This window comes from Anguilla anguilla, chromosome 2, assembly GCF_013347855.1.
Source record: "Anguilla anguilla isolate fAngAng1 chromosome 2, fAngAng1.pri, whole genome shotgun sequence".
Taxonomy (NCBI): Eukaryota; Metazoa; Chordata; class Actinopteri; order Anguilliformes; family Anguillidae; genus Anguilla; species Anguilla anguilla.
The window spans coordinates 3,415,589-3,427,591 of NC_049202.1; the positions used below are offsets into that span (position 1 = coordinate 3,415,589).

The 12,003-nt window shown below is 45.2% G+C and overlaps 2 protein-coding genes across 8 annotated transcripts in view; both read left to right on the plus strand.

Moving 5' to 3' along the window:
- kcnq5b (potassium voltage-gated channel, KQT-like subfamily, member 5b) overlaps window positions 1-2,965 on the plus strand; it is a 54,263-nt gene extending 51,298 nt beyond the window's left edge. The window contains exons 13-14 of the mRNA XM_035406943.1: window positions 697-823; window positions 1,765-2,965. Of these exons, the coding sequence (XP_035262834.1) occupies window positions 697-823; window positions 1,765-2,802 (1,165 nt within the window). The 3' untranslated portion in view covers window positions 2,803-2,965. The remainder of the gene's footprint in view (window positions 1-696; window positions 824-1,764) is intronic.
- A 3,236-nt stretch (window positions 2,966-6,201) lies between these two features.
- Window positions 6,202-12,003, plus strand: part of LOC118220879 (cytosolic sulfotransferase 1-like) — a 7,260-nt gene continuing 1,458 nt past the window's right edge. Inside the window, exons 1-7 of one of the 7 annotated variants that reach the window (XM_035405287.1) lie at window positions 6,202-6,329; window positions 7,861-7,939; window positions 8,777-8,927; window positions 9,159-9,290; window positions 9,644-9,744; window positions 10,400-10,526; window positions 11,161-11,258. In XM_035405287.1, the coding sequence (XP_035261178.1) occupies window positions 7,916-7,939; window positions 8,777-8,927; window positions 9,159-9,290; window positions 9,644-9,744; window positions 10,400-10,526; window positions 11,161-11,258 (633 nt within the window). In that variant the 5' untranslated portion in view covers window positions 6,202-6,329; window positions 7,861-7,915. Of the gene's footprint in view, window positions 6,330-6,354; window positions 6,552-7,854; window positions 7,944-8,776; window positions 8,928-9,158; window positions 9,291-9,643; window positions 9,745-10,399; window positions 10,527-11,160; window positions 11,259-12,003 lie in introns of those variants that run through there. The other 6 variants (XM_035405290.1, XM_035405285.1, XM_035405288.1 and 3 more) reach the window with 6 other exon arrangements.

Below are 12,003 nucleotides of genomic sequence, written 5' to 3' on the forward strand. Positions count from 1 at the left end.
CTTGCATTGGCGTGGCTTTGGGGCGCTGTCACTCACGAAGCGAATGTGTTCTGGGCATGGCTCCCGCACCCTTCTCAGCACCCCCCCCCCCCCCCCCCCCCCGCTCTGCGGTCGGTCGGTGAACGCGCTGAACTCCGGAGGATTCGGTGCGTCGCGTTTCTCTCGCGTCCGCGCGCGCACGTTTTTACAGCGTTCGCACGTTCGGTTCCGTCAGAACGCGAGCGCACTCGCACAGCGGGAGCTCTGAGGGAACGCCGAAAGGGCTGAGTGTGTAAAAATCTCCCTAACACTTCGCCTGACACCCATGTCACTGCACCCTGACCGGCACTTAACACCAAAAGTGTGCAGTCATGTTTTAGCCTGAATCTTTTTTTTTTTTTTTTAAGTTGCATCATTTTGAACTGCTGAATTTGGTTAAGAGTTTATCAGCAGTTACTCTCACTTTTTGAGACTAGGTACTATAAATCCCGCTGTGGTCATCATTAATTAACCTCCCCTCTGTGGTGTGGTGTGACTCGGGAATCTCTGTCCTTTGAATCTCTCATCCTCTAACCCCGAGAAAGGCTCGTCTGTCCTGAATTGGTGTCTCTCTCTCTCTCTCTGGTTGTGGTGGCTGCTGAGTTTGCACTTCCTGTTTGTTCAGTAAGTCCTTCCTGGGTCATAAAACCCCGCCCCCCTGCCTGTCTCTTGTCACAGAGTGGACCAAATTTTGGGCAAGGGACAGATTCCCGTGGACAAGAAGGTGAGGGACAAGCTGCTGTCAGACAGCGACACCCTGGAGGACGTGAGCATGCTGGGTCGCGTGTGCAAAGTGGAGCGGCAGGTGAGCCTGGCTTTTTAGTGTGCTAGTGATTCAGTGTGCTAGTGATTCAGTGTGTTAGTGATTCAGTGTGCTAGTGATTCAGTGTGTTAGTGATTCAGTGTGTTAGTGATTCAGTGTACTAGTGATTCAGTGTGTTAGTGATTTAGTGTGTTAGTGATTCAGTGTGTTAGTGATTCAGTGTACTAGTGATTCAGTGTGTTAGTGATTTAGTGTGCTAGTGATTCAGTGTGTTAGTGATTTAGTGTGCTAGTGATTCAGTGTACTAGTGATTCAGTGTGTTAGTGATTCAGTGTACTAGTGATTCAGTGTGTTAGTGATTCAGTGTACTAGTGATTCAGTGTGTTAGTGATTTAGTGTGCTAGTGATTCAGTGTGTTAGTGATTTAGTGTGCTAGTGATTCAGTGTGTTAGTGATTTAGTGTGCTAGTGATTCAGTGTACTAGTGATTCAGTGTGTTAGTGATTCAGTGTACTAGTGATTCAGTGTGTTAGTGATTTAGTGTGCTAGTGATTCAGTGTGTTAGTGATTTAGTGTGCTAGTGATTCAGTGTACTAGTGATTCAGTGTGTTAGTGATTTAGTGTGCTAGTGATCCAGTGTACTAGTGATTTAGTGTGCTAGTGATTTAGTGTGCTAGTGATTCAGTGTACTAGTGATTTAGTGTGTTAGTGACTCAGTGTACTAGTGATTCAGTGTACTAGTGATTCAGTGTGTTAGTGATTCAGTGTGTTAGCGGTTTAGTATGTTATGGAGACATTCACAGGGCGTTTCTGCAAAAGAGCATGTGTGCTCAATCAACCCACCCTATGTCAATAAAGCTTCATTTAAAAATAAATAAAATTACATTTCTAATCACACCCAGTTTATTAGACTGCCTTCTGCCCTTGACCGGAGATAAGTTTGTGTCATTCAGCAAGTTCTTCCTCCTCCTCCTCCTCCTCCAGGTCCAGTCCATCGAATCCAAGCTGGACTCCCTGCTGGACATCTACCGCCAGGTCCTGCGCAAGGGCTCGTCCTCAGCGCTGACCCTGTCCTCCCTGCCCCTGTTCGAGCTGGAGCAGACCTCAGACTACCAGGGCTCCATCCTGAGCAAGGACCTGTCCCGCTCCACCAGCGCCAACCTTCCCCGGGGCCTCCACCTCATCCTGGCCCCCAACGAGCTCAACCTCAATCTCAACAGCTCCCACGCCAGCTCCTTCACCCCCTCGCCCCTGCCCCACGGCCAGCCCCCGACCCCCGAGGGGGGTTCCGTGGACACCACCCCCCCGCCCGTCCTCACGCCCGCCACCCTGCCCGCGAACCCCTTCCCCAATCTGGTGCGGCCCCCCCCGCCCCCGTCCGGCGGCAGTGCCGCCAACGCGCTCCAGCCGCCCCCCGTGCCCCCGCCCCCGGGCAGGCCGGCCCACGGGACGTCGCAGGACAGCAGGCCGGGCGAACTGGGCGCCCCCTGCCTGGGGGGGGAGCGGGGGCCGGGCGGGGGGGTGCAGCTGAGAAGTCGGCCCAGCGCCAAAGAGGAGGGGTCCTGGAGGAGACACCTGAGCCTGGAGACGGACCCCCTGGGGTCGCTGTCGTCGGTGGGCGGGGCCGGGGGAGGGGGCGGGACCGGGGGCGGAGCCCTGGGGAAGTCCCTGTCCGCGCAGAACCTGGTGCAGCACGCGGGCGCGGACTGCCCGCCCGCCGTTTCCCCCGGCAACAGCAGCAGCAGCGGCAGCAGCGGCGGCTCAGGCGGCGGCAGCGCCGGCGGGACCCCCGGGGCCGACTGGGGCGAGGCCGAACTCTTCATCAGCGACGGGGACCTGGACGCCCAGGCGGGCGGGTTCGACTTCCTGTCCCGGCAGGCCTCCGACCCCGCCTTCGCCTCCGACCTCCTGCGGACTGGCGGCACAGGCTCCGCCCACAGTGCGCCCGATGGGCGGACCGGCGGCGGCGGCAGCGGCGGCAGTGCGGAGTCCCTGAGCATGCCCCGTGTGCGCCTAAAATAGACCCGCCGCGGAACACGCCAAAAAACCCCCTCGCCCTCTCTCTGACTGCAGGCTTTTATTTCTGTCTGGGGGTTCGCTTTTTTTTTTGGGTGGGGGGTAGGGGGGGTTGGAAGGGTAGGTTTAGACTTTTTTCCCCTTCAAATTAGTTCATTAAAACATTTAGTACTTCCTTAACATTTGTTTTTTTTACCATACATCACATATCATTGCATGGAGTATTCTTTGGGGGTGGGGGTGGGGGGTGGGGGGTGGTGGGGGGACTTAAAAAAAAAAAAATCAAGTCGGGGGGGAGGGGAGAGGAGGCGAGGGAAAAACGATAGACTGTAAAACAAAAGACTGAAAAAGAAAAGAGAACAAACAGTTAGCATCTTGGAGGATAGCGATGTGAGTTTTGAACTCGACCACGCATGAGCAACTTGCATGATGAAACTGAACACGAGGACTCACGCATCAGACCCTTTCAGTTAGCCATAGTAACACGGAGTCCGTGGACTCGTCTGCCAGCATGTGTGTGCAGTCCTAGTGCTAGTCCCGGTTTGCTTACAGTAACTCCCCAGTCCAGCGTATAAACCGCTGTCTTAAAATGCACCTACCGTGCATTTGCACAGCAAGAAGAAGAACCTTTTGGTTGAATGTACCAAGTTATTCATACAGTAAGTCTGCATTTTTTATTTTTTATTTTTTTTAAAGCAAAATGGCTGTTTGCTTGATGTGTCGGGACCTTTGGGTTCCTAATCGGAGTCATGTTAACTTTTACCAACAAAAGTTTTTTTTGTTTGTTTTTTTTTGGCAAAGCACAGGCTGAAAATACTTGTCCACAAGTATGTAAAACTAAAGTAGTTTGAACTGGCAGCATCAGGTAATGGAAAATCACCTGGTTAAATGTGTCAATCATAGTGAATGGGGACAAATGGGAAAACGGTACAGGGAAGAGTCTGATTGGTAGAGACGCATGAGGGGGCGGGGTTAGGGTATCGACTCTATAAAAAAAGTTGTAGCGCCAAAACTTTTGATTTCGTTTTCTTTAATCTCCAAATCTTTGATTTTAGTTCTGTCACACATTAGCTGTTGGCTGCACAACATGACTGACTGTATTACACTTGATGTTTACACTTCATCAATGTAGACTAGAGCTTATACCAGCTTCTAGAGAATTATTAGTACAAGGGACAGCAAACATACGTATGGCTGCTACAGACAGAATGAAACCATGCTCACAAACAGATGTCTACTTATATATTATGCAATTTTTTTTCTAAATCAATTGTTTGTCCCTTGTTTTTAACAAGGCTATGAGTACCCATAAACAAAACAAAAAAATACTTGTTTATATTTTTTGTTTGTTTTTACTTTCAAAACAAATGCCTGCTTTACAATGGGGGGAATGAGAGAATGTGTGAAAATATTTTAAAATAATTTATGACTTTTTTCCTGCACAGGAAAAGACACTGCAGTCTTAAATGCTCTGAACTGAGAGAAAACTCACCCAGACAGCGATAATAACCACATTTTAATACTTGCTTCTTTTTTCTTTCTTTTTTTACATACTCTTGGATTTTTCATGTTCCGAGAGCTCTTTGCTTAATTAACATACTGTAGAATGTATATATCATTATGTTAATATGCATATGAAACTTGCGATTCTGTCTAGCGATTTAATATTGTTGAAGATGAAAAGAAATGCCTCATGATCTACGATTAAGGTGAGACAGGTACGGTATAAAGAAGCACAAAATTGCCTGGAAATTTGCAGATGCCTGCAAAAGGGTGTGAATAGTTTTTGCAGTACAATGGTACAAAGTTGTATTACAGAACAGTGGTGTTATAACAAATACTGAATTAAGTAAAAAGCAGGAATTTTGAACCAGTTATTGGTGATTGGTGAAAAAAAAAAAACATTGAGAACAACAAAATGATCATGGTTTTGTTCTGTAATTGTTTCGAAGCATGGTCTGCAGACTGCAAACACACACACACACACACACACAAACATAGTTTTACTGGTTTATTTCCCCAAGTTTTAATAAAGATATTTTCATGGTGCCTTTATAGCATATACTTGTCATTTTCTGTTTTTATTCCAATGGGGATCACTTTGAAGCTGAGATGATCACACTTAAGAATTTTTTTAGGACCTCTGATGTCAGATGATCATGAGATTTCTTTAGTTTTTTTTTTTTTTTCCACTGGTAACTTAATTCACAAAACTGGCCTTAAAAGTATTTGCTTGAGAATCTATTCGTTATATTTCATCAATCTAATTTATTTCAGTAGATTATGTGCACATAACAAAACTTACCTAAACCTTGTAATGTAAGAAAAAAAAGGCAAAAGAACTTTTATTCTCATACATCAATAAAGCAGAAAAACAAAACAAGGTGTGTATATTGTGTTGTTCCTCTGCATAAGCCCTTACCCTGATGTTAAATACTCTGCAAATTTAACATTATTTTAAACAAGCTAGGTACTAGTCCATATACTGTATACACTAAGGAAATGGAAACAGATAATAGTAATAATAATAATAATAATAATAATAATAATAATAATAAAATTATTAACAACCACATGAACAACTATTATTATTATTATTCTTAACAACGTCAACAACAACAATGATGATGATGATGACGATGATGATGATTATTATTGCTGTTGTTGTTCTTGTTCTACTTTTCATTTTAAATACAGGAGGGGATTTTGGCAGCTTCAAAATTGCACCTACAAAGATTTGACACCCCTGTCACACCATCGCCTGTCAGTCAACAGGCCATTAGTAACAAAAGTTTTTAGGTACTGACAGTAGCTTATATTATAAATGAAGGCAGGGATCTGGCGAGGCTTGAACTTGGCTCACAAAGGGAGAGGGGTGGCACCATTAACTACTTCACTGAAAACAAATGAATTAGAGCATTGTGACTTTTTGCGATTATTATGGGCCACCACAATAGATGTTTAACTGGACAATGCGAGAAAACATTACAGGCATTTGGCAGACGACGTACAACAAAGTGCATAACCATAACCAGGAACAAGTATGACGAAAACCCTAGAGAGAAAGTTCCAGTCCAAGTGCAGGGAACAACCGCATAGTTCAGCTTGGACCCTGACGGTTAAACTGTTTAACACTAACAGAAACGAGAACAGCAACAACGCAGTCTATGCAAAAACTATTTGCAGTAACTGATTTAAATGGCTGGTGGAAAACGTAATCACCGAGGCGCACCCGGTACGAATGCACTTAAACTTCTGTCTCTTCAATGAAGTTAAATACAGCCACAACTGATGCAGCCGATACTGATCTTTCGGAACTTTTTCTCGACTCGAGTGGGCAAGCGCTGCACGTGTCTAGGGCAACCGAGTGTTACAGTGATGACGTCTTTCTGTAGGCCAATACGAGATTAATTACACCCATTAATATCTTAACCGTGAATTTCTAAGCCGCTATGTGCTTTTAAAAAGTAGGTTCCTCACATTTGCTATATTTGCTGTAGAAAACGGGAAAAAAACATTGGAAATCTGCCGAGGTACGAACTCACTTCCTGTTTTAGGACTACAAACTGTAACACTAATAACAGGCAAGAGGCGGGACATAAAGAGAGACTAAAGTTAATATAAAAGCCTTATATAACAATCAACAATTCGTGCTTTACACACTTCCACCACAATCCACAGTTATCGTTTTATTTTTATTTGAGACATTAAGCAAAAGAAAAGCGGGTGTCTAAAGTGCTTGGTGAGTAATCCCGGTAAGAAGACAACATTATCATAATTACATTTGCTTATAGTGATAAGCAGCGGACAGTTTATTCGTTATGCGCTTCTAGCAGTTTTAGCATAAACTGTTGTTACATTTAATAGTAGCCTATACTTTTAGCCAGTGAAGCACGTTGTATTTGGCAATGTCAGGACAAAAATGTGTTCGCTAGCTTATTGTTTACTTGTCTTAGCTTGTTACCTAGCTGACAGTTGTATAAAAATTTCTCCCGACCGCGAAGAATGTCTGCCTTGTTAACATTCTGGACAGATGTGGCTGCGAAGTAAATCTATCGCTGTTTTCGTCGCCGCACTTCAGGCTTAAGCAATATCGGAAGCGCCGTCCTCAAATGCCTCCTTACCGTGAAGAGTGCCTGACCCGAAAGCGTAGAACAGTGTTTTCACGGCGACAGTTATATCGAGAAATACCATCTTTGGAAAAAATACTATATGCTGTAACACCTACCATGCATAAAACATAAAAACAGTCGTCATTCACCCGCTTAATCTCTGTATTATGCCATCATTGCGCGTAGTGTCTAAAACCATAAAACCACACCCTTACCAGATAAATAAATAAAAAATTGTGGGCTACAAGTGAACTTAAAATATAGACCAACTAGTCAGACGTTGACAACTTTGAGACTAAACAGGCTCACGTTTTAGTTGATGAAACTCAGAAGTAACTCAAACAGCCAGTGACTACAAGTGTAAGTATTTTTGTATCATTTCTGCAGGCCACTTGAAAATACTTGGTGTACTAAAAGTTGCAAAGACGTTCAAGCATACGCCTAAGTATATTATTTTCCTGATGTGTGTAATTGCTCAAAAGCGAACCAAGTGCACTTTCATAATTTTGGGGGGAACATTCAGCGTACATACAGTTTGGCACCCCCCCCCCCCCCCCTATAATTTTCTGCAATTTATATTTATATATTTATATATCTATATAAACATAAACTCTTTTTAAGCATTATTGGACAGGACACTGCAGAGGGACAGAACGAATGATAAGAACTCATAGTTCAACAGCTTGCCAATAAGTTACCTTCTACCTGGTTTGTGGTTTGCTTATCGCCCTGAAATGGCCCTTTGGTATTGTGGGCATGTTTGATTTAGTGGGCATTTTTCTGCGCTTTACTTTTAACTGCAACTGGTCACGTGCTCCTCTGAATTGGCGTCATTACGCACAAATGAGTTGCGGCGTGGCGCGTGAGTGCTTTGCAGCCGTATTTGTGCTAACCTTGATGTGGTTTATTTAACAATTACTTAATATTGCCTCCCGGGTACGGTGTGGTTCAGGGTGAGCCAGGAACGGACCAATCTCTTCAGCCCATTTCTCATCGTGACAATCAGCATGACCAGCCTGGACCAAGATGTAGTAGGTGCTTTAATACTTTTTAGGGGGTTACTTTTTAGTAGAAGTGGGTGTTTTAATACTGTTGTTAACCTTTGCCACCAGATGGAGGGGAAAAGATGCATACTTACTCTGGGGTAATGACTGACTGTGTCAGGGCTCATGAAAATCAGAGTTTGGATGTGGCCATTAAAAGAAAAAAAACAAGTGTGGCTTGAATGGATTCACAGATAGAAGGTGCTGTTTAATTATGAGTGTATTTTTTCATTTTAATTTAATTTAAATTTACCTTGTACTCAGTTAACCCTGTAAACAGGATTACAGTAACATTTCTGGTCTTTGCCAGTGTTCTTCCATGGCGGCAGTGTAGTATAATGGCCAAGGAGTTGGTCTTGTAACCTTAAGGTCAGAGGTTCGATTCCCCGGTAGGACACTGCCGTTATGTCCTTGAGTAAGGTACTTAACCTGCATTGCTCCAGTATAGATCCAGCTGTATGACTGGACACAATGTAAGTCGCAATGGATAAGAGCGTTTTCTAAATGCCTGTAAACATCTGAAGGGCCTTGAAATCTATTAATATTAAGAGATTCTGTGCCTGTTGGCTTAAAAGATATTTTTCCCCAAAAAAATAATTAGATTGATTAAATGTTTGTGGTCTTCCCTAATATCTCCCAACATAGCAGCAAACAAATCTAGTTAAAAATGTATATTATTGTATTGTTGTATTTATATTATTCACAGACAGTTTGAGGTTAATTAAGATCAGAGGACGGTGTTTCTGTGTGTGTGTGTGTGTGTGTGTGTGTGTGTGGCACGTTTGGCCGGTTTTAATATCATATTTGTCTGGTGTTCCCAATTCGGGCTTCTCTCAGCCCCTGCGTCTCACTCGTACGGAGCTGTTTGACTTCCACGGCGTGTCAATGATCAACTATTTCACTGACAACTGGGACAAGGTGCAGAACTTCCAGGCGAAGCCTGACGATGTTGTCATCGCAACGTATCCCAAAGCAGGTCTGTCTGTCCGTCCATCTCCGCTTGTCTCTCTGTGCTACACTGGAATATGCCCCCCTTCCCCATCTGTCTCTCTGCTATACTGAAAAAATGCCCCCCCCCCCCGCCTCTGTGCTACACTGAAATATGTCCCCCCCCCATTCAGTCCTCTGCACCTTAATGACTGTGTCTGTGGTTTCTGTGCGTTTCAGAACTGATTGATTTTTTACCTGTTTGTTTACCCACTCTCAGGTACAACCTGGGTGTCCCACCTGTTGGACCTTCTGTATTTTGGGGCATCCGCGCCGGAGCGCGGGGTCTCGGTGCCCCTCATCGAGAGGGTCCCGTTCCTGGAGATCTACATGCCGGCATTTCGTCTCTCAGGTCGGCCAGACGCTTACGATCGGAACCGACAGTTTACAAACGACGGTTGAAACAGTCGCACTTACACCAAAGCCACGGTGTGGCTCCATCTAGCTGTGGTTTGTTGTGAATGCAGCTTTCTGAAAGCTTGCTCTGTCTCACCTTTTCTTTATTTGAGGACAGCTGTCTTTGTCCTCGCTGTAGCTGCTCATAGGAGTCAGGTTAGAACAACGCAATACATAAAAACTGCTCTGGAGTGGTAGGTAACAAGGGCGTTTTAGTCTGTCTAATATATGCAGGGAGGAAAAAAATCAAACGTGTGACTTGGAATATAACTCTTTATTTAGATCTGTATTCTGTTTCCTCGCCTACAGGTGTAGAGATGCTCGATAAGATGACCACTTCCCCTCGCCTCATTAAAACCCACCTTCCCATCCAGTTTGTGCCGAAATCGTTCTGGGAACAAAAGTCTCGGGTAAGTGTGGACGGCTTCGCACGCTTCACCATTTCTGAACGTCTATGGTTCTTATCGGACAAAATTACAGAATGCCAAAGCTTCTCTCCATCAATTCTCTATTTCCCTGCAAGGATTACAGTGCTGTTCTACATACATACAGGTATGAACTGCTGTGGCTTGCAAAAGGTCAGTAATAACGTTGGCCTACGCACTTCCCTAGTAAATGTTTGATTCTTGGTGATTGTACCTGATCTATGTTGATCGTCTCTCTAACCTACAAGTCTCCTTCTGTAACCTGTCCTCACATTAATGTGTGTGTTCATAGCTCTTTCAGTCTTTGGTGATGCATTGTGGGGTCTGTAACTCTCTGTGTCTGTAATATTCTCACGGATTGGCTCGTTTCTGGACGAGGCATGTGCTACGGACACCGCCGTGCTTAAGCAGCCAGCGTTGCTAACAGCTAACTGAACCCTGAGGTTGAGAAGGGGCTCGTCATCTGTGACATGGGAGAATAATTACTCTCTTTCTCTCCCCCCTCTCTCTGCTCTTTCTCTCTCTTTCTCCCTCTTTCTATCCCTCTCTCTCTCCATCTCTCTCTCCCCCTGTCCGTCTCCCTCTCTCTCTCTCTCTCTCTCTCTATGTCATGTAAATGTCGAACTCCCACTCTTTGCAGATTGTCTACGTCGCCCGCAACGCCAAGGACAGTGCCGTGTCCTACTTCCACTTTGACCGTATGAACTGTTTGCAGCCAGAGCCTGGGGACTGGGCTAGTTACCTGCAGAGATTTCGGGAGGGCAAAGGTGAGCATGGGATGGAGTTTTTCTGGTTTAATGAAGGTTAAATTTTCACAGACCATTCTGTCTGAGAGTACAGAAGCTTGATCATGGGCTTGGAAATTGGAGTGGGTGGAATGCAGAAGCTTTTTTTTTGGATATCCAGTCCTGTAAACATGTGAAACATTTATATATATGCTTAACAGACACCGTTCCCTAAGCTCATCCCTGGTTTACCTTGTAATTGTTATTAGACATATATATTTTTAGATTTTAATGAGTTTTTCTTTCGACCTATTTTTTGCCCCGACAAATTTAAACCACATTTGGTTTGCTGCTGTTGCACGCACACCCAGCTGAACACCACGCGTTCCTCCAGTGCACTTTCCTGCAAGCAATTGAAGCCCTTCAGGTCACATGTTACCGTGGCTAGTGCTGATTGGATGAAAGGAGTCTCCCTTTTGAAGGCCGGTGGCCTGTGGGCTCTTCCTGTTGTTGAGAGGACCCGACTCAGTGGGATACTGCCACAAGAGCAAGGCCTGTTCTCACCAGGGGTGTCTTCACAGACGCAAAATGAGTTTTCGGTACTTCATGAGCTGGAGTAAATGAACGAATGAGATGCTGAATAATGCTGACACTTTCCCGCCTTGTTTTTATCCAGTGACGTTCGGCTCCTGGTACGACCACGTGACTGGGTGGTGGGAGAAAAGTCAGACCTGCCCTAATCTCCTCTACCTACACTACGAAGATCTGGCAGAGGTGCGTAAGAATAGCAGAAGCAGAGGTTGTGCCCGCCAGCGGTCCCATACGTAGACGTTAAGGGATCTTCCCGCCAGCGGTCCCATACGTAGACGTTAAGGGATCTGCCCGCCAGCGGTCCCATACGTAGACGTTAAGGGATCTGCCCGCCAGCGGTCCCATACGTAGACGTTAAGGGATCTTCCCGCCAGCGGTCCCATACGTAGACGTTAAGGGATCTTGCTGTAATTATCCAGCTCTACTCCTTGCAGCACTACGGACAACCGTGGACAACATGGACTCTGAACTAAAGAGAAATATTACTAAGCCATAGAGCGGTGGTCTCAAACCCTGGTTGGAGGGGGTCTGCTGGTTTTCATTGTGACTCTGCACTTCATGAATCAATTAGCGCAGTCGATTACACAGTTGACTCAACTCACCTGGTGTCTTGGGTCTCAACTGGGTGCTGATTTTAAGGTGAAAACAAAAACCAGCAGACCCTGTAGCTCTCCAGGACCAGGGTTGGAGACCACTGCCATAGAGTACAGGTGCGGACAGAAGAAGTGGACTTCTTTTGTGACCTGTAGCTCACTGTCTTTCCAGCACTGCAAGGTCACGCTATTGGTCTCTGCTTCTCACGCATGTTGTTAATCAGTTACTCCTTTGTGAAACGTTGTTTCTTTCAATGATTATTTTCTTCACCGTAAGTGAAGCTTATAAGCGTGGACTAACTTTGCAAAGTAAATGAGTGCCAACTCTTTATGGA